This window comes from Haliotis asinina, chromosome 15 (genome assembly GCF_037392515.1).
Source record: "Haliotis asinina isolate JCU_RB_2024 chromosome 15, JCU_Hal_asi_v2, whole genome shotgun sequence".
NCBI lineage: Eukaryota > Metazoa > Mollusca > Gastropoda > Lepetellida > Haliotidae > Haliotis > Haliotis asinina.
In genome coordinates, this window is record NC_090294.1 from 38192210 (window position 1) to 38215565 (window position 23356).

At 40.2% G+C, this 23356-nt stretch overlaps 2 protein-coding genes across 2 annotated transcripts in view; both read left to right on the forward strand.

The window, feature by feature from the left end:
* Positions 1–262: 262 nt before the first annotated feature.
* Positions 263–2849, forward strand: LOC137265190 (uncharacterized). Its single transcript, XM_067800532.1, has 3 exons — positions 263–281; positions 2268–2326; positions 2616–2849. Exons 1-3 carry the CDS (start codon positions 263–265, stop codon positions 2847–2849), a joined length of 312 nt encoding a protein of 103 aa, XP_067656633.1.
* Positions 2850–5905: 3056 nt separating this feature from the next.
* The window catches only part of LOC137265177 (pseudouridylate synthase 1 homolog), a 40123-nt gene continuing 22672 nt past the window's right edge, over positions 5906–23356 (forward strand). The window contains exons 1-9 of the mRNA XM_067800513.1: positions 5906–6090; positions 7824–7932; positions 8530–8625; positions 8775–8866; positions 9518–9611; positions 10213–10281; positions 12352–12421; positions 13773–13873; positions 22969–22996. Of these exons, the coding sequence (XP_067656614.1) occupies positions 7849–7932; positions 8530–8625; positions 8775–8866; positions 9518–9611; positions 10213–10281; positions 12352–12421; positions 13773–13873; positions 22969–22996 (634 nt within the window). The 5' untranslated portion in view covers positions 5906–6090; positions 7824–7848. The remainder of the gene's footprint in view (positions 6091–7823; positions 7933–8529; positions 8626–8774; positions 8867–9517; positions 9612–10212; positions 10282–12351; positions 12422–13772; positions 13874–22968; positions 22997–23356) is intronic.

Consider the following 23356-nt stretch of genomic DNA (forward strand, 5'->3'; position numbering starts at 1 on the left):
AAATTTAATGTGGCGCCAACTCAACATTTGATTTGCAACTTGACTGGGATCCTGATTAGTCGCATGTCTTCCGAGTATAGCAAGAAGGGAACCGGTCAAAGTATCACGTCACGTGATGCTATGACAATCTCGTTATGACGTCGCCATGACGACAGTTTCACTATTGACGCCGCCATATTGCTGAGACTATCTTGCCATATCATATTGCCACTCATCTGCAGTTGTTTACCTTGTGTTTTGCTCATCTCCGAATTTCAACACCATGAGTTCGTACACTCAAGGTATTTCTAACTTCTTGATTCGTGATTATGGGTATCTTTCTTTTTTTTCGACTAACTGTTAAAATAATTTTGAAATAAGCCGAGACCTACGTCTGTTGGAATGAAAACACAAGCTGCTCAAATCAACCATTTCCAATTAAAATTTCAACTTTTCCCTCTCAGTCTGCCGTAGGAGTATTGCTGTCACATTCAAAATATTTTCATTCCTGGTTTATTCTAAATAGAGAGCATCCGTCTGAATTGAATAAAATCTTGAATTTTAATTAAATTGTATTTCAACCCATCACATGATATTTTGTCAGGTGGAACGTTTACTACAGTAGCCTACCCTTTACGTGAAATGAGACAATTTCCTTTAATCTGACAAACAGTAGATCAGTCTTTTATCCTTTTTGTGATAACCCCGCGGCCTTTGGTTACGCCTTGGTTACAATCTGGTAACGATTGTGCTCTGGTTTCCTTTTTTTTTCGGCCAGACCTCCATTATACCGGAACTACAGACTATTTTCAAACGGACCAGAATTTTACACGTATTTTCAGTATATTTCAATATGCATTTAACGCAATCAAAATCACAGATTGTCACTGGAACAACACGCGTATTGTCCGCTTCTAAAAATTCACCCAAAGTAAATATACACATGTGATATGTTAAAGTATATAAAGAAACGTTAAAAAAAGCATTATTTGCCAGTCTGTTTACAAATATTCTCCTCGGAAAAGTGTACAATTAAAAAAGGACGTCCAGTGGTTTAGATGTAAAGAACACAGTGATCACTTAAGTGATCACAGACATAATATCCCAATGTGTTTTAATGGGTGTACAATTGTACATAAGCACTGCCATAATCGCATACGTGAGATACTGAAATATTCCTGTTAATATATTCCATACTAAACAGATTAAAACCATACTGACATTTTTACAGTGCTCTTCTAAAAGGGATAATGAAGTTCTTTTCTCTCTGAGCTTAGGAAGCCAATATTGTAGTCCGTCTCAAAGTATCTGAACCGCAGTTTTTTCGCTTTTGCCCAGCCCTCACGGCAATGCTAAAGCTCTTAATGAAGCAAGCCCTAATTTACCCAAGTTGGGGGTCTTTTTATGTATAAATAGGTATATTTGTTTATCAAAATGATACATATTCAGGGACTAAACGTCAGTCTGCCAATAACGCTGCACAATATATTGTTCTATTTTTTAAACTAACAATGAAACTTTCTTTATTTCCGTCTTCTTGAGATATCCAAAGAATGCTAAACCAAAGGCGGATAAGACATTCGTAGCCTGGGTGGACAAGTTACTTTGGTATTTAACACAATTATACATGAATTCTACTGCAGTAAATAATATAAAACAGCTGTATCGAGTTTATTGGCAGTTCTAAATGGTAAGCGGTATTTTATGAATTCGTATTACAATTGGGGAAGCACGTGAACTTCCACTCGTGACATGAAATAACACTTTGAACAGAATCATTGTGGTAAAAAATAGTTCTAAAGTACCCAAAGGGGTAAAATGTTACATAAAGTCTTATTCTGTGTTGACAATCGTAAGACCACTTGGAACGGAAAACAGTCTGTATTTTCAGACTCATTATAAACCGAGACACCAGCAACGGTTAGGCTTATTAAACTGTTGAAACTAGATGTCTTTGGTTTTGGAACAAGACCAAGAGCAGTCTATTTGGCAGAAAGCGTGTCATGATCTAAGGGGGATAACTCCGGCCTGTTCAACTCGGAAATCAAAGACCTCATTGTGCCATAACATTTCAGCAGATGTATTGAGAATTTTACTTTCAGTGTTTGACAAATGTTTTTTTTTATAGTTTCAAACACTAACATTAACTAAACTTTTTCGCATAAGAAAATCTGTTTGCAACTGATGGACACAAAAGTGTAAACAACACTTTGCAAAACGTACCTGTCTGTCTATAAACCTGTGCTTGGTGTGTTGCTGTTTTACCTACATTCCTTCTTTCCCTGCAGCCCTTGACCTCGTCATCAGGTTCCCTTTGAATTTTGACATCTGGGCACCTCCTCGCCAAGTGGGTGTCTTAGGGAATCAATAGTTTATTGTTATTGTCAGGCTGTAATTGAGTAATTCATGTTTTTATTTCACGTAACCACTTAATCATTAACTAACACATACCATCATGCACCAGTAAAATGGACAGCGATAACCAGGTGCAGTAATATCCATATTTCATAATCACTAACATCTCCTAACGTTATCCTTTATATAACCCTATTCATCTTTTTTCAATAAGTACCCTCTTCTTTGTACACTTCCATCTTCTGTCACTCTCCTCATGTCCTTCTCTCACTCCCTGTCAGCGTCCTACTGGGAGATACATGACGGTCCCTGAGCCCCTGTCAGACCTGCCCGTCCCTCCCACTTCCATCCCCGACCCTGCCCCTCTCTCTGACCCCGTCCTCCGTGATGCCCCTCACTTCGTCGATATTGACCTCGATGATGACGACACACCGACCCAATCCCCAGTTCGAGTCTTCCTTTCACATGTGTCTGGATTCTTGAGGAGAGTGTTCCGTGGCAAGATGGACGCTTAGAGTGACATCTTGCAAAGTCTTTGGATTGTTGAGGAAAGAGTTCAGTGTCAAGATGGACGCTTAGAGTGACATCTTGCAACTTCTTTGGATTCTTGAGTGCGTTTCGTGTAAAGATGGACGCTGAGAGTGACATCTTGCAACGTCTTGGATTGTTGAAGAAAGTGTTCAGTGTCAAGATGGACGCTTAGAGTGACATCTTGCAAAGTCTTTGGATTGTTGAAGAAAGTGTTAAGTGTCAAGATGGACGCATAGAGCGATATCATGCAACGCTTTTGATTGTTGAGGATAAAGTTCAGTGTCAGGATGGACGCTCAGAGTGACATCTTGCAACGTTTTGGATTGTTGAGGAAAGAGTTCAGTGTCAAGATAGACGCTTAGAGTGACATCTTGCAACGTTTTGGATTGTTGAGGAAAGAGTTCAGTGTCAAGATAGACGCTTAGAGTGACATCTTGCAACGTTTTGGATTGTTGAGGAAAGAGTTCAGTGTCAAGATAGACGCTTAGAGTGACATCTTGCAACGTTTTGGATCCTTGAGTGTTTCGTGTCTAGATGGACGCTTAATGTGACATCTTGCTCACTCTTGTAACTTGCTTTCATCATACCTAATTGCTTTAAAATACGGATAGTGCTGAGTGCACTTTATATTTTGGACCTCTTGGACTTTTTGATATTTCGGACTTTCAATATATTGAACCCTTTTGGTATTTTTTTTATCCATGGAATAAATACGCCTTCAAATATAGCAATAATGAACCTTTACTGCTTCGGATTTAGAACATTTTGGACGACCAATAATAACTTGCGTCTGACAATTTGGGCTCTTTCGGACACTTTGGGTTATTTTGGGACACTTTTGGTCGGTTTTGGACTTGATTAAATTATTATACATCGATGCTTCTTGTTTTGCGTTTTTTTTCCATCGTGTCCATCGATGAGGAGCGTGTTTCGTGTCAAGATGGACGCTTCAAGTGACATATTACTGACTCTTGTAACTTGTATTAATTACTTATCTTGGACCGATGAATTACTTATAGTGCTCTTTACATTTTGAACCTTCCGGACTTTTTAATATTTTGGACTGTTTTGGTATTTTTATCCATGGAATAAATACGCCTGTAAGACTAAACCTTACTGTTTGGGACTTTTCAAAGATTTGGAACTTTACAATTTTGGCTATTTCGGACACTTTGGGCTATAAAGTTTCAACTTTGGACTTAATAAAATCATTATATATACATCAAAGCTTCTTGTTTTATGTTTGTTTTTGTTTGTCTGTATGTTTTTCTGTTGAGCCGATGTTCCTTTCGTGATGTCGTTACATACATCTCCCCTGTCTGTCATCCTGGTATACTAGTACCCGTGCTGCCGTGGGTTTAGCTGACACTGTTGCCATGATGCATATGGTGATGTTTGCTTGTTTGTTTAACGCCACATTCAGCGTAATCCTGCTACAAACAAACCACTAATTGCTGTTGGTGTCCGATGACAAGCAGTCATCGACGACACTTGACATATTCAGACATGGACTTCACCATGAAAAAAAATCAGTAAACTATTTAATGAGTGAGTGAGTGGGATTTTGCTCCACTTCTAGCAACACACCTGCAATATTTCGGCGGGGAACACCGGAAATGGGCTTCACACACTGGGGAATCGAACGCTTGTTTTCGGCATGACGATTTCGGTAGCCACTAGGCTACTCCAACGCGCCTTATGAAAGCGACTTAGGACTTTGTCAAATATGTGTAGACAGCTTTAACGTGTCTTCCACTCTACGGTAATAAACAGTAGAAAAAGAATTAAAATGCATGCAAAAGTTCATATTAACTTGAAAGTCATCAAGCTAATTTGGAATATAAGTAAAGGGTGATTAATTCAGAAATTGAAAAAGAGCAAACTACCTTACGAGTTTTAGGTTACGAATTCAATTTTTTTTTTTTTTTTTTTTTTTTTGCAAGAGCCCAGTTACGTCTCAAAAGCTGTCACCAAATGCATTGTTGGATTGTTGTCTAACGCCACGCGTAGCAGCATTCCAGCTATATGACAACCCTCTGCAAACTTCAGTTAATATTGAACCTGAAATAAATTAAACCCGATATGTTTCAGTAATTACAGTTCAACAGTTATCTGCGCATAATGATAGTGTAGCGGACCCGGGGTAGAATAGGCCTTGTCGTAAGAGGCGACTAATGGGATCGGGTGGTCAGACTCGCTGACTTGGTTGACACATGTCATCGGTTCCCAATTGCACAGGTCGATGCTCATGTTGTTGATCACTGGATTGTCTGGTCCAGACTCGATTATTTAAAGACTGCCGCCATATAGCAGGAATATTGCTGAGTGCGGTGTAAAACTAAACTCACCGATAGTGTAGCGCATATTGAATTACAGGACGCAACGCGTATTCCCGTGGTATAGAAGTTCCAGACAGAAGAGGTTATATTTTCCAGAGTGGAGAGAGAGTTCTATTTTTTCGCCACTTTTAGGAATTTTCCTTCGACATCAGAAATGGGCTTTACACATGGCAATCACGTGGGTAATCGAACACGGGTATTCAGCGTGACGAGCGAACTAGGCAATTCTTTTAATCAGACTTCACCCCTTGGGTAACATCGTTCACAATCAAGTCCAAAATGTAAAGCGTGTGGCAGTTTTGATACTTTATAACGTTTCAGAAACTTAGCAAACCAGTATAATGGGGAAAGGTGTAAATGGGAATGTAACTTTTAATGATCAATAATCAATCAAGCGGACTCATGTCGAGTTCCTGACAGCGATGGTAATTTCTTAGAGCAATCTCTATACTTCTGAGATATTGGAACGAACGTACAGACAAGGACTTGACCACTATCAAGGGACGCAACTGCATATGACTGTCGTTAGAGAACATCTTCATTTGTGAATGAATAGAGTTTTCCACCGCTTTCAGTGATAGCCCAGCAATATCAGAAGGGGAAACACCAAATGGACTTCACACAGCCTCTACATTCTATGCAGAGGGCGATTAACAATGAATTTAAATTTATAATTTCGCAACCATTAGTTGTCAAGTTCCGATTTTACAATGTACCGAATCGTTGCAAAGGGCAGATAACTCCCAATAACCAATATGGCGACACCCAGTGCACATGGATGTGTAGATATTGCATTTTCCTTAAATCTACAAGACGCTCTCACTTATTGAAAGTAATTTCACCTTTTAGTGACAGAGTGTGGTACAGCACAGGGGCCCTACACGAGGTATGTCAGCTTTTGTGAATGGTAATTCTTTTTAGTGACCTGTCCAAAATATCCGTGAAGCGAAAATAGTGTACACATTTCAACATTGCTCCGTCATCCAGCTTGTGTGCCACAGACGGTTACCACACAATTGTACGATATATGTGTGTGTAGTACTCTACTTCGTATCCGATTAGTAGCTGAGAATGCATCTATGGTAACACATATTGTGACCTACATGTCGAGGAAATGCTAGGCTTAAGTTTATATTATACACATGTCTTCAGTAATCATATAACAACTGTCTTAGCATGCTTAGAGAGTTTTCATCACATGAAAAATTAGTCGGAAATATATCGGCAGAAATCTTAAATAATGCATAACTGTACTGTATTAACAAAATATATAGAAACCTATAGATCATTGCAGTGCAGCGGAGCACTTTTTTGCCTTTAAAAGTTTTTGTGATTGAACAATGGCGAGAGTTCAGTGGATATACAACTTCTTTGTTATTAATATGAGTGACATTTTGGTGGAGTTGCTACCTCACTGCTTGATAATGGTGTTAGTAGCTGTTCCGAAATACTGTTCATATTAATATGAACCTTGTGGACCTCATTACCCAGCATAACATCTTACATCATTGTTATGCTGATGATACTCAACTGCTAAGAAAACTCAGTATTGTAGATGCAAAATCACAAGTTGCAGAAGTCGAAGTGTGTGTAGGCAGTGTGAAGACATGGATGACTGCAAATAAATAAATAAACTGAAACTAAATGATAACAAAACAGACATTCTCATCGCTTGTTCACCAGTCAACAGAGCTAAACTGAGTGTAAATTCACTTGAGATAGGTGAATCACAGATCTCCATGAGTCCTACAGTCAAAAACCTGGGTGTCTTGATAGAGCTTACACTTTCTATGGAGCCACACGTCAGTAAAATGTAAAATCTGTTATCATCATATAATGAATATCTCCAGCATACGCCACCTATTAACAACTAATGCAACCCACCATCTTGTTATATCTATGGTGTTGTCCCGCTTGGACTACTGTAACAGTTTGCTCGGGAACATGAACAAAGACCTACTCTCCAGATTGCAAAAAGTCCAAAATGCAGCTGCCAGACTGATCTGCAGAACCACCAAGCACAGCCATATCTCCCCAACCCTCAAGTGTCTGCACTGGTTGCCAGTCTCAGCTAGGATAGAATATAAAATACTCAGCATGACATATAGTTGTCTTAACAATGCAGCACCATCATATCTCTCTAGTCTTGTCAGAAATTACGTTCCAACAAGGACTTTAAGATCGGCCAATCAGTCATTGCTCATCGTCCCCAATGCACGTCTAAAGACATATGGATGCCGACGTTTTTCCTAAGTGTCACTAATATATCAGCTATCCACTGGAACAATCTACATGCATCCATCAAAGAATCCCAATCAATAGCCAACTTCCAGACTAACTTAAAGACTTTCCTGTTCAAGAAGCATTACGACCTCTAAATGAACTCCTGTTTGTAAATATGTATATATGTCAGCACCATGAGCAACCACTTGGTAATTGGATATAGGGCGCTATACAAATCCATTGAACTCTCCTCATTGTTATAGGGAGCATTGTTAATCAGTATTTAAGATTCATTGATTGATGCATGGAAATTGTTAGCTGTTCATGCTAGATAGATTATTACATATTTGTTACTTGATGATGCCAGACTGATAATAATTTTATTTCATTGGACAGACAAGGTTCTGGGCAGCAGATCTTAATGCTTCGACGTCTGTCAGCTTCCCTTACCAGAATTATCAGAAAAACAACAAAGATGGAAGAAGCTGTTGACCTCAGTAAACATGTGGGTATCTTAGTATATAGATAGTGTTTATACAGAGAAAGCTGTAAAATCCACCATTGGAATTTATCCAACAATTTGTGAATTCTGACTTATCTTTTGGGGTCCTGGTAGCATTCTCCCAGATTATAATGAATTTATCATCATTGAAACATTGAATTATCCAACATCTGTACATACCGAATTCCATCACCATTTTCTGGTCCCAAGGACACTATCCCACTGTACATTCCAACATCTTCTCCCAATATTGGACTAAAATAGTCAATCAACCTGTCAATAACCAGCTGACAACTAACACCCTGTTACTGGTAAACTCTTTGGTCCCAGCACTTGCTAATTTGGAGTTAATTAGCCATGTGATAACAATATATGTATATGTCTTGATGGTGAAAGATTTTATTTTATAGATTTTGAAAAAATGCGAATTTGCTAAATACTCTCCTTGTAATGGAAACTGCAAAATATCTACAATCCTGATGCTTCTGTATCACAGTTTTGCCATAAAAAGAAAGTCCAGTCCAGTGGTCATGCCACAGTTTGTTGTGGATGTAACTTCAGAGTTCCTGTATCACAGCAAACACTTTTAATGCTTTGCAGGTTATCAGAGAGCAGGGTATGGAGAAGAGGACTTTGGAGAAGGATGAGGAAGACAGCCCTGAGGAACAGCCTGCACAGAAGAAATCTAAACAAGAGGTTTGTTTACCTCAGTGGATGTTTGATGATGGCAATTTGCTACAGGTCTGTTAAATTGCGTTACTGCAACCAAGACTGACATTGTGTTTCAGCAGGCTGCTTGTCTACTGAATTGTATAACTGCAACCATGACTGTCATTCTGTTTTAGCAAGTCGCTCCGATGCAGGGTCGGGTCGACCGGAAGAGGAAGGTTGCCATGCTACTGGCATACTGTGGCAAGGGCTACTATGGTATACAGAGGTATTAACTGCCAAGATAATTGTTGCTATGGTTACAGTCCATAATAATTCTGGATGTGATGTGTACCCAAAGTTGAAGTGCATTGCTTGTATGAAACAGACTTTCTTTCTGTCCAGAAAGTGTCCTAGATAACAATGCATGTATTTACACTAAATTACTGACTGCTCTAAAAGCAGTTTGTGACAGATAACTACATTAGCTCATGCATTAACACTAAATTACCGATTACTGACATGTCTAAAAGCTTGATTGATCCAATTTGTGACAGAAAACTACATTCACTCACTCTGTCCTTATCTGAACTGTTCGTACATTTCAGGACTGGTAGGTCTCGACCTTACCATAATACCTTTTTCTGTCCATTGGAAATCATGTATATCTACATGCAGTAAGCGATCTTAGCACTATGTTGATTGTGCCTCCTCGTGCTTTAATACACTAAAAGAAATATCACTTTTTCTTATAGCCATTTTGCGAATAGTTTGAAAACATCAGGGACATGTTGTCCGTGTGTGTCAGTTTGTGTGTGAGTCTGGATGAGAGTTCAGTTCTCATTGTTGGCTGTCAGGTGTTTAATGCCTGTTTTTTTAATAATTGTTTAATATTAGCTGAATCTAATGTTTAAATGTTATCCCCATCTTGGTTTAACAGAAACAAAGGATTTAACACCATCGAGGAAGAATTACTGACAGCCCTTCTCAAGAATGAGCTCATTCCACAGGAACATTTTGACTGCCCTCAGAAGGTGAGTCAAGGGGAGACCATTGTTGTATCTCTATCAGATTCTTGTAAATGAGCTTAACCTGCAGAATCATTTTGACTGTCCACATAAGATGAGTCCCATCAGTCAAGTGAAGATCACTCTTGTATCTACATAGGGTTCTTGTAAATGAGCTCATTCCGTTTTGACTGTCCCCAGTAGGAGATTTCCTGGGGTAAAGGGGAGACCACCCCTATACTCCTTTAGGATGTTAGGGCCAAGCTCCGTCCCAGCATGGGAAAACTTGATTCTGTTCACCAGTGAACCAAGTCAGCAAGCCAGAACACATCATACAACATGCTTGGGGTACTGAAGACAAATTCTAACCCTTATCTTCACAGGTAATCACTCTGACATAAGTCGATTGGACTGCCTCCTATTACCAAAGCTATGAATATACAATGTCATTTAAAAAGTGGTCCAACATAGCATATTTTATGTTTGGATTAACTTTCTCAGTAAATTACAGATTCTAGTGCTTATTTTTGTTTACTCCCAATCCACATTTCAAATCCCAAACACAACATATCTTCCTCCTAATGTTTTTAAGACTTGTTGGTTTTTTCACCCTTTTTCTGTGTTACAGATGTCCTTCCAGCGAGCAGCCCGAACTGACAAGGGTGTCTCCGCCGTGGGGAATGTTGTGTCATTGAAGATATGTAGCTCAGCTGTCATTTCCCATTAAGAGGTGGTGGGGTAAACTAATGTTTGCTCGTCACACTGAAGACAAGGATTCAATTTCCCACATGAGCATAATGTGCAAAGCCCATTTCTGATGGCCCCCATCATGATACAGTCGAACCCCGTTTACCCGGACCCCACATATCCGGAAACCCCGCCTTCCGGACGATTTTTATGTGAAACAAAACTTACGTTCATTAGTTGTACTCGCCTGGACCCCGCGCTTTCTGACCCAGAATTTTCAAATCATTTCCATACATTTCCATTGGAAAATTATCCAGTTATCCGGACGGAGAGATCTGTGCAACGTGTTGTGTATGTGTCACATCAATTCCATTTACCGCACGACTATGTGATTTCTTAATCTATCAGAAAGCATTTGGTGTGAATTGATTAATGAGCCATCAAAACACTGGTGACGCATGTCACTCAGGTTGTTCATTAAGATTTGGCGTGTGTGAGAACATCTCATCAGTAACGAATTACATGTTAAGTAGGATTAAGGGAAACTACACTGTAATTGTACTGTATATAACACTTAAAAACTGACCCCTTCTATCTGTCGCAATGCAAGTTAAAAATAACCTGCGACATGATCTAAGTCATGTGATCCCATCCGGAAGTTTACTTTCTGCAGGCAGCATAAGTTTGATGCGATGTCATATGTTTTCAGGGTATTTGAACATAAAACAGCGTATGCAACTGGCAAAATAGAGACTTTTTGTCATCATTATACGTTTTTTTTTATCTAACTTACCACCTGAAGCTTCACACTCTACATGATTACCTGAACCTGACAACTTGTAACATGCGTTCCGCCTTCTATGTATTATCAGTACACTTATGTTATGATGATTCACTTTCATTACTCTTGACTGTTGATTTATTGATATATGTGCATGAAAAATATTTCCCTTTTTTGCTTAATTTTCACGTTTTGCTTGTTTGATCCAGTTAACCTGACATCTTGCAATCTGGATGATTTTCGAGTGAAACCAAAATGTCCGGATAAACGGGGTTCGACTGTGTTGGTACTATCCATGAATGTATAATATGATACTCAGTTACAGAGACAAAGAAATCAGCACACAATCAGGTTGCATTCTGACACACAATTATATTGTGACACACAATCAGGTTGCATTCTGACACACAATTATATTGTGACACACAATCAGGTTGCATTCTGACACACAATTATATTGTGACACACAATCAGGTCACATGGTGACACAGAGTCAGGTCACATGGTGACAATCAGGTCACATGGTGACAATCAGGTCACATGGTGACAATCAGGTCACATGGTGACAATCAGGTCACATGGTGACACACAGTCAGGCCACATAGTGACACAGAGTCAGGTCACATGGTGACAATCAGGTCACATGTGACAATCAGGTCACATGGTGACAATCAGGTCACATGGTGACACACAGTCAGGTCACATAGTGACACAGAGTCAGGTCACATGGTGACAATCAGGTCACATGGTGACAATCAGGTCACATGGTGACAATCAGGTCACATGGTGACACACAGTCAGGCCACATAGTGACACAGAGTCAGGTCACAAAGTGACACACAATCAGGTCACAAAGTAACACACAATCAGGCCACATGGTGACACACAATCTCATGATGACACACAATCAGGTCACAAAGTGACACACAATCACTTGGTGACACACAGTCAAATGGTGACACACAATCAGGTCACAAAGTGACGCACATCTGGACGATTTTCGAGTGAAACCAAAACGTCGGGGTAAACGGGGTTCGACTGTATAGCTTGAATATTGCTAAAAGTGGCACTGAACTAAATTCACTCACTCATATATCAATTGCATGGTTAGACTCTGACTTGGCCATCTTACAGATGGGACACTCTTCATAGTATCAGCCACTGGTTTGCTGGGATCATACAGTGTTATATTCATAGTACAAGCTGTAATATGGCTGATTGTTATGTAAGACAAACACAGTTGTACCTTGTGTAATACTTTCCTTTGAGGTATGTTGACCTTGGTATTATCTTTTCCACATGCTGCTCAATCAGGACACTTTAGTGGACAACATCAATGCAAGCCTGCCGCCACAGATCAGGGTTATTGGTGAGTGCAACACGATAAACTTATTTTGAAGCAGGTTACATATTTTGACTTACTACAGTCCAGAACAAAAACATGTTTCTTCATATATCGATTGTGTGTTACAATGAAAAGCGGATAATGTCCATTGATATTGCAATTAAGTTTTTTTTATCCTGTTTACTTGTGGATTCGATTGGGAAAAGTATGCTTGATAGGTGTGAAATATTTTAAGACATTTCAGATTTTATCAGTAACACTTGCTCTCATTCTTGAAGCCAGTGTGTAAGTCTTTAAATATAATGGGGGTGGGGGGGAATAAGGGATCATTTATAGGCACTAGTGTACCTGTATTCCAGGTTTCTTCATAACTTGTACGATTCAAAGCTTGTGAAGAACCCTGGGAAAAAATAAAGGAACACTTGTGCTTTCTTGTGATACCTTATTTTTCCCCCTCAGTATATGCTGAATGTTAGCAGATATTAGGTAGATGTTAATGTTCTGGGAAGCGTTTCACAAAACTCTCGTAAGCCTAAGATCTCGTAACTTTTCTCGTAGCACCCGTAGCTCCTGTGTTTCAGTATAGGAGGCACAATGGCTACGACAAAACTTACGAGATCTTAGGCTTACGAGAGTTTTGTGAAACGGGCCCTGGGATGTAGAAATCTGAATATCGCGGACAGGAATTATCTCTGCTCTGTCTTGAATCTGATTGTTCAGAAACTGATAATGAATTCATCCATTGTTAGGGTGTAATCATGTTTTGGACATCTTACAGTAGGTCGGGGCAGATCCTAAATGTAAATGCTATCAATATTTTTCTAAATATGACTGATACATTGTGAATGTTTCTCTACAGCACCCATGTATTACATACGCTCAAACTGTCACTCTGATATGATATCTGGATACAGTGTATCATTTTATATGTTTATGTAATGATTAAATTGTCTTCAATTCACATGCTGTGAAGATCTGGGATAGAATAGGTCTTCAGTATCCCATGCTCACCACAAAAAGCAAGTATGCTTGTCGTAAGAGGCGACTATGGAGATCAGGTGATCAGGCTTGCTGATTTGGTTGACCCATGTCATTGCTTCTCAGTTGCACAGATTGATGCTCATGCTTTTGATCACCAGATTGTCTGGTCCAGGCTGGATTGTTTGTAGACATACAGCTGGAATACTGCTGAGTGTGGTGTAAAACCAAACTCACTCACTCTTGAAGTCAACACAGAGCAAACCAAATCATGGATTGTTGCTCTGACTTTTAACCACTGGTTTGTTCAGGTCCAGATGCAACAACTCACATGCTGCTTTTTGTGGCGACATCGAAACTTAAAAAACACTTCAAGAGATGTTTTAAATATTTTCAGCATACAGGAGAGCAACAAAAGCCTTTAACAGTAAAAACCAGTGTGGCGGCCGAACATATGCCTACATGACACCAACATACGCATTTGCACCGCTTGCAAAGGTACGTTGTAATAGCAACAGACCCGTGAAAGTCCCGGGGTAGAATAGGCCTTCAGCAACCTATGCTTGCCATAAAAGGCAACTATGCTTGTCGTAAGAGGCGTCTAAGGGGATCGGGTGGTCAGGCTTGCTGACTGGGTTGACACATGTCATCGGTTCCCAATTGCACAGATCGATGCTCATGTTGTTGATCACTGGATTGTGTTGTCCAGGCTCGATTATTTACAGACCGTCGCCATATAGCTGTAATATTGCTGAGTGCGGCGTAGAACTAAACTCACTCACTCACTCACTGTAATAGCAACAGATTGCTGCTGAGCAACGATGTGTCCAAGAGTCGAATAATATTATGGGCTCTATTTCAGTCTGTTTGGTCAATCTTTCTTACTGTTATTATTAGCCAAAACGATGTAAAACCACATTACAGCTGACAACATTGCGTGAAATTTAAGCACCAGAATTTAGAGTTATCTCCTTTGTGTTTTGGTCCAACAAGGCCTTACTGTACATGGTGTCATGATGTGGAAGTGGACATTACTCTATTTTGAAATGTACCAATACTCTGCTGCATAGGGGATATAGTATTAGGCTCCGTCTGTCCGTAGTATGAATTGGAATATCGTAAGAACCATTGCCAAGATGCTTTTGATATTTGAGACCTAGGTTCATCATAGTATAAGACAGGTCCTAGTAAAGTTTGGTGACCTTGGCCTTCATTTCAAGGTCACAAGGGGATTTTTTCATTTTACCCGTGTCATCGAGTTATCTGAAGAACTGTTCACTGACGTTTCTTCATATTTTGGTGCAAGCTTTGTCAAGGGAATACACAGGGCTCAGTTGATTTTGGTGACCTTCACATGATTTTCAAGGTTACAGTGACACTTTGAAGATTTCAGCATGTTAAACTGCATATTAAAATTGTCGGCAAAATATCTCAAGAACAGTTCACTGGATTTTCTTCATAGACTTTCAAAACTTCCCCTGATTGTTTTTCAATAAGCAATTTCTTTGTTACCACTTCTGCATATTTCAAACACTTTCACGTCAAGGTCAAAACGTGCGTTGACAATGTTTGTGTGTTTGAATACTGTAAATCAAGAAATTAACATGTCAATAAATTAATGCGCCTTCAAACACACTGCCTAAAATGCGACAATAAATTAATGCGCCCCTCTTTACAGAGGTAGGTATACCAGGAAATGAAAGTTGATAATGTGTTCGGAGTTATATAAACAAGTTCGCCATCAAACGTTTACCGCTAACTGGCAGTGAGAGGAATTCATCTCAGGATGTTGTCCTAGCAACAAGAACTCAAAACATAAACCAGTGACCTCGGCTTCAGCTGACAAGATCAATAAAGTTGAAAGAGCTTATCTAGATTGAATGAACTCAGATGCTGCATAAAAATAAGGCAGTCGCAGGAATTGAAATAATGATCTGTTGGCAATCGTGCTGAGGTACGTCACGATTATGAAGAGGTCATGGGTAGTTTTACCTGACCCGTCTGCCGAAGAAACTCCTGAGAAGGCTGCACAAACAGAAACTGTCAACAAGGCTATTATTGAAGCTACAAGTTCAGAAGATCATGTAATCAGTCGAAGAGGTGTCAAGAGGCTGGCATGTGACTGGCACGTGACTCATTCTCCAAACCACTGGAGTACTGAAGACACAATGATACAGTACAGAAGTAAAGAAGAATTTACATTTGTCAATGCATAAAAAATCTCTTCTTATCTTTGATGTTATTGCCGCCCATCGTTGTGATTCGGTACTAACACACCTCAAGAAAAGGAACTTCAAAGTACGATTCGTCCCAGCTTGGTGCAGTAGGGAATTACAGCCTATGGATCTCTCTGTAAATGGGGATTTAAATCAATCATGCTTGAGCAAATCACCAAGTGGTATGCAGAAAAAGTGTCAGAAAACCTGGACAGCAGTGATAACATTGGCGTGTGCCTCCGGACTAGTGTGATGAAACCCATTCATGCCAGGTGGATGTTATCAGCTTTCGACACCGTGGCTAAGAACAGAGGCGCTGTATTACGTGGGTGGCAATTAGCCGGACTGTCTGGTGTATTTAAGTGATTAACAGGAAATGACACTATTGTGAGTACCAGAGACTGTGAATTTGAATGTTATTTATTAAGTGCTCATGTCTGCAAGAATAAAATTTTGAATCGTCACTTTAATTGTATTTAGTTATTATCACGTTGAAAAAGTAGACTGAAATGTGATTAAAAAATAATGCGAGCAACAAATACGTAATTTTTCGCATTAATTTATCGTTCGCGTTAATTTCTTGATTTACAGTAACTACAGTACAAGATATGTAGAGAAGGTGACTGGTCAGCTTTTTGTTGACATTGTAAATTAACTTCATCGTAAATTATGGCCTTCATTTTCAAAAAAAGTTTCATTACTTCTTAAGTTTGATTTGATAATTTGTGGCTGGGTGATTGTGCCACCTTAGTGACAGGGCTTGTTTATGCCCCTTTAAATGGTGACCATGGTGACAGTAAACCTATAATTTTTCCTTATCCTGACTCATGCTAATTGCTTATCTCCTCTTCCCTGGTGAAGGTAGTGGGACACCTGAAATCCCTTGAAGTTTCCTTCTAAAAAGAAGCAGACGTAAAATACACTCACCCATTTTCCCTTTTCCTGCGCCTATGTCATGTGACTGGCCGTGCTTGTCACTCTCTCCTTATCGCCCGATGTGGGCTGGAGGCACCTGAGGGTCCTGATACGGCGATAAGTTCTGTCTTTATTTTGGTCTTTAAATTAAATTCTGCTCGTATACGGTATTTGGATTTGTACATGCATTATTTGTTATCAAGTTTGTCATAATTATGTCCTATTAAGCATGTATTTCTTCCATTGAGACTTAGTCTCAATTGATGAAATCGTGTCTGCTATGTAGATTGTGGTTGTCGGTGGTTGATCCTCATTTAATTTGCCCAACGTGCAAACCCTTATGTTCCTCTAATAATCGTTGTAAATCCTGTATAGAATTGTCTGTTTCAGAATTTACTCTCTATACACGGTCTGTTTACTTACATGCATTAGTCATGTCTAAAACAAGTGATTTAAATTCAGGTAATTTGTTAACTACGTCTGCTGAGATTCACTCCAGTGAAATGTCTGGCATTTCTCCGGGGCTATGTCCAGCGTGTCATCCCCTGTATCTCAGAAGAGATCTTCCTCAGAAGCAGGGCCATCTCAACTGAAAAAGTCTAGGTCATCGAAGACGAAATCATCTTCCTCAAAATCATCGCAGAGTCATCATTCTTCAACGCAGAAATTGTTTGGAGAAGAAATCGTCCCTCTAAATGAACGACTTATCTTAAACAAACTACCGTTGATTCTACAGGAGGTAGATACCAACCAGCGCAGTCATCAGATGACACCATCTAGATCTACCCCACTGGCATCATCTACACCTCTCAACGTGGAGGAAAATCGTCAGACAATGCAGACTTCGTCAACAGTAGGCAACTTTACAGCTCAACCGTCGCTACAATCATTGCGGCAATTCGACCGAGGCGCCTTCATGCAACAGTTTAGAATGCAGATGATGAATCTGATGGAGGGGCATTTAGAAGAGGAGAGACTACTGCAGTAGTCATCATCATTGACCATGAGCACTTGTTACGGTTAAGAATTTCCCGTGACAAACCCCTTGTAAACCAGCAAAACAGAACAAAAACAAGTTGTTTACGTTTCAATTCTATATTGTTATACGACGAGAGCAAGGAATACAAAGTCACAAGTCAAAATAGCAATGCTGATTACAAACACATTTCAAGAGAGACAAAATCTAAGTCAATGGGTCACAAAATACAATATAGCAAACTCACCAAAGTCTTGGTGTGAGAGAGAACAGCTATGGCAAAATGTAAACACAGTGATTGGTGCGACAGCAGATGATGTAGATTCAGGCATTGACAGGATTTCAAGCGTGTTGGCAGTATATCCAGCAAATATGAATGAATGTCAGTGTGAGTGTCCCCCTCCACACGGCAACCAGCCTTTATATATATTTATTTCCAAAAGTACGGACACAAACGAACATCGTCAACACTGTAGAATGGTCTCGAAGCAGTATCCCAGAAGTGAACATCGAAAACTAGGAACAGATAAATTCCGGAATGCCAGAAAGCTAAAAGTGTTGATTGGATATTAAAATGAAATGTGACCCATAATATTTACTTTTCAAAACACTAAACATTGTGACCCAATAATAATTAATACTGAATTCATAACAAAATATACAGGAAATACACACTCGTAACAAACTCACCTAGAGCGGCACTCATGCCAAGAGATGAAGAGTATGCACACACTTGAGGAGGATCGTCATCAGCATTCCCCTATTCACGTCGCAGTTGCGAGAGAGATCCAACCACTCTGAGTGAGTGCAGTGGCAAGAGTGAGGATTCGCGCTTGCATGGGTGCACTCCCACTAGTGAGGAGTCATGTTTGGACTTGACTTAGCTTCACCATCCAAGGACGCTAATAAAGCTAATACCTATATGATGAAGGATGACAACATTGATACCCTTACATTCCCGCCGATACCTCCGATGTGTACAATTCCTGAGATGTTATCTGCGGCATTTAAGTCAGCAACTAAGTTTCATCAACAACATGTGCTGTTGTTCAACGTGTGTCAATTCCCTCTACATCATATGGAGCCATTTGTCAGAGCACTGGACAGGGATGAAGCTTATAAGATAATCAGTCCGGCCCGCAATAAATCTTACAAGGTAGATGACAAGAGTCTTGCACAGCTCGACACCACTACGAGGCGTACTTTCTTTGGACTGGCTCGTTCGAGAGCCATCAACGAAAATGTGATTTGCAAAGTTCAGTAATCCAGTTAATGAGGAGGAAAGTATGACCCTGTCAGTGTTGGTAACTCAGAAGAAGGATCAGCATTTTATGGCCGATCACTTAGCGTCTACTACAGCGGGACTGAATTTACCTTGTTGACAAGGTCTCCTATCTACAGTGTCATGGGGTGAGAACTTTACCAAACCTTTGTATCAAGTTCCATGGTCAGCACCTACTCTCTTCGGTTGCTCAAGACTCCAGAGAAGTTATTATGATCAAGTCTATTGACACTCTGACATAAGTACTTAAGCAGACTAATCAACATTACACCCATAACTCCATGTTCTCCAGTGTTCAAAGAGCAAGAGATAAAAAGTTCAATACACGTGAAGAGAGGAAATCTTCTTTTCATCGCTCCCATGGAGGAAACAAGTGCCCCCAGACATCCAGCTGTGTGTCTAGGGGTGGGAGAAGCAGGCGTTATTGAAGAACAGATTCGGAACGACAGGAGTCTTCCATCCCCAGCCGTTCCTGTACAACCATCTCAAGTGAGTGGACATTTTCAACATTACTGGGATAATTGGAGAATCCTCAAAGACGACTATGTCATGAAAATTCAGAGAGGGCTACAAGATCTCGCTGGGAACCATTCCACCGCTCTCAAGAACAACAACTCCTTTTATCTATGCAACGCATCAACTGGACAAGTTGACCGACGCCATAGCAACCTTTTTAAAGAAAGGAGCAGTAGAAGTTATAGAGCCACAGAGTCTGATGCCCGGGTTCTATTCGCCAATCTTCCTGGTACCCAAGAAGAATTCCAAAGAGAAATTTTGACTGATATACAACATGAAGGTATTCAACAAGAACTTCCTTCAGAAACCAGAGCGTTTCAGGATGGTACATCTCCTTATTTGTCCAGAAGATTATCTCGCCAGCATCGATTTACAAGATGCATACCTGCACATCCCGATACATCGAGAGTCCAAGAAATATCTGCACTTCCTTTTCAATCGTCAACACTACCAATGGACGGTCCTACCATTTGGAATATCTTCGTCTCCGTGGCTGTTTCCACGGGTAACCAAGCCCATAGTCAACTATCTACACTTGTGGGGGTTACGCAGTGCCTTTATCTGGACGACGGCATACAAGCACATCAAGAGAAAAGTCAACTCAGACTGCAGTTAGATTTCACCATCAGGCTACTAATACAAGTAGGGTGGTTAGTAAACCATATGAAGTCGAAGTTAGAACCTCCGTAAGTTCTCAATTTCCTCGGGATTTGTTTCATCACAACATCGAATCAAATTGTCGTCCCAGAGGACCGGTGGATCAAGATTCAAGACATGATAAAGCAAGCTCTTCTCTCTCCGCTGACACTTTGACAAGGGCAGTGCCTGTTGGGTCTCCTCACATCAGCACAAGACATGACCAGAAGAGGAAGACCACAGCTGCGTCCGTTACAACGATTCTTGAATCTTCATCTCAACAACAGTGATCAGATTCCAGATTCCACTCCCAGACAACCTGAAGCCTTTTTTACTTTGGTGGACTCACCAATCGAACGTTTGCGCAGGAACTTATATGGTAGAGCCGGCATTCAACAACCATCTTTACGTAGATGCATCGATGCAAGAATGGAGAGCCCATCTAAACAACCAAGTAGCAGCAGGAATGTGGACCAAGCAAGCTCTTCATATCAACCATTTGGAGATGAAAGCAGTCATTCATGTGATCCATCACTGGGCGACAAAGTTGAAAGACAAACTACTGATGATACACACAGACAACCCAACAGTGGCCTTTTACATAAACAAACAGGGGTCAAAGAGATCACCATCCCTTCTACACCTGACATTTCAACTCTTCGATCTAGTCAACAGTGTGAATCTCCAAATAAAAGCATGTCACATACCAGGAGCTTGCAACATTATGGCAGATGCCTTGTATCGTCCTCTTCATCCATCACCAACGGAGTGGAAGCTGCATCGGGAGGCGTTTCAACTAATCAGCCAGACTTTTGGATCACAGCAAATAGACTTATTTGCAACAAGGTTCAACAAACAGACAACAACGTTTGTATCACCAATACCGGATCCATTAGCCTGGACAACAGACACCCTCAGCATCCCATGGGAAGGACTAAATGCATTCGCATTTCCCCCTCAAGTGCTGCTACCAAAAGTCGTTGAGAAAATAAAACAGACCAAGAGGCTACAACTGACTTTGGTCGCACCTTATTGGCCAATGACACATTGGTTTCTGACACTCTTAGAAGAGTTAGGACAACCAATACTACAACTACCAGATTGGAAAAATCTTCTCGTTCACCCACACACGAAACAGGCGCACGGAAACCCATCTGTATTCCAACTTCACGTGTGTTGCGTATTAAAAACTGTGAGGATACAACAGAGGATACTGAGGGAGAGCAGCTAAAGCAGTTACTTTAGCCTTACGGAAATCCACTCGCACCCTTTAAGATGACAAATGGAAGCGGTTTGAGACATACGCCAAGTGGAAAGGTTTCACGGCGATGAAGGCTGCATATCCGCAGATAGCAGAATATCTATGTCACCTATGACAGTCCACAGGTCTGAAAGGTTCTACATTATCTACATATTTAGCAGCTCTCAGATCAGTCGTCACCATGGAAACAGGAACCAAGTTGACTAAAGTACCTGAGTTACTTGCCTTAGTACGCTCTTTCAAGTTGGAAGATCAACAGTGTTGATTTTAGAGCTCCAGCATGGGATCTAAACATCATACTTAACATTCTCACAAGTGATGCGTATGAACCCCTTGATCGGACCTCAATCGAACTGCTTACTCAGAAGACGCTGTTTTTAGTTGCCTTGGCTACAGCTGCACGAATGTCAGAAATTCAAGCTCTAGACTTAAACCTCACAAGTTTTGATGCAAATAATCAACAGACAGCCCATCTGGGTTTACAATGGGATTTTATTGCGAAATATCAATTGCCAGGTCACCCGGATAGACAATTTCACATACCGGGATTATCTTCAATATTAGGACCACAGGATACTCAAGATTTATCGCTTTGTCCAGTAGGAACCTTAGAGATATACATCGCATGTACTAAGTCTAGAAGGCAATGGTTCAAGCGTCTGTTTATCCCTATATCCACTGAGACACCTGCGGAAATATCCCGTAATACTATCTCAGTGTGGATCAGAGCTGTTATATTGAGGGCCTATAAAGCAGCAGGATTGGATCCTGAGTCAGCTTCCAACTAACAGTTCCCCGAAGGCATTGAGTTCACTCACCCGTTTTATCACGGGGAAGCCAGGCGCTCTGCAGAGTATAATGGTGGAAAGTCCATGCACGCGCCTTAAACAGACTAGCATGTGTGATTATGACCCTGTACTCATGATGTAGATACTTGTACATGAAGAAGGGTCGCAACTAGTCTTGATTTCAATATCTCAACAGTTATTTGCATCAGAAACTAGCAGGACGCTAGTTACTTTCAATGTCACACATTCCAGTCAATGAAATCTTCGGCTAATGACAAGTTCGACTGGATGTGATCCCCCCCAGAATCTACAATGAATATTAGAAGAGCAGGACCATATTGTTGCCATTACAAGTTCCCGTTTGGGGAGAAAAATTATTCGACGTATTTTTGACAGCCAGCAGAATCCAGCGTGGTCTGACTCACCGCTGTTTCCGTCGGATTCTGTAAGCAATAAGCATAAGTTAGGATAAAGAAAAATATGTAATTTTCTGAATAAAATTGATATTTTATACTTATCCTGACCCATGACAAAACCCCTCCCAGCCGCCCTGCAGAGGCACGCTGAATTCCTATATTCGCGTGTCGGGCGATATACAAGGAGAGAGTAACAAGCATGGCCAGTCACATGACCTAGGCGCGGGAAAAGGGAGGCTACACATGGGTGAGTGTATTTTACGTCCGCTTCTTTTTAGAAGGGAACTTCAAGGGATTTCAGGTGTTCCACTACCTTCGCCAGGGAAGAGGAGATAAGCAATTAGCATGAGTCAGGATAAATATAAAATATCAATTTTATTCAGAAAATTTCATTTCATGGGGCTCAAGCACTTACGTGCTGTGTGCCTGAGGATTCCATAAGATGTGTATTTTGAATTTGAATAATATTGTGCCAGTGCCAAATGTGTTTCAGCAAATCACCTTCATGATGTCAATAATCAGTTTTATCTCAAATCTCTAGAAATTAGAACAGAAAATTTAATATAATATATATTTAATTTTTTCAGTTCATAACTGCAGAATACAGAATCACAGGTAAGACAAGAAATACATTGTACATTTATTTATAGATAGTTGACAATTATTTATATATAGAGATGCATGTAATGATATCAAAAGACTAGAGTCTGAGATAGTATTTATCACTCAAAATTATTTTTCCAACTGTAATAACAATGTCTTGGGTGTTAAATATTCTGCTAACCAGCTCTGGTGGCAAGTTGCGTGATGTCATTTGAATATAAGGTCAAGGTCACCAATGACATCACAATGGCCTGAAAAGTATTGATATGAAGTCACATTTTTGTGATGTCCTCTTGTATTGTTTAAATGTAGATATCCTTTAGCATTGTTTAGGAGGCAGTGTTCACATTTACGCAGAAACATGTTTTTCAC

What these genes read in the sequence shown, in the direction of transcription:
- LOC137265190 (XM_067800532.1), top strand. An exon ending in TCTGGGCACCTCCTCGCCAA is followed by an intron (nt 2,327 to 2,615) that starts GTGGGTGTCTTA and finishes ACTCCCTGTCAG; the next exon opens with CGTCCTACTGGGAGATACAT.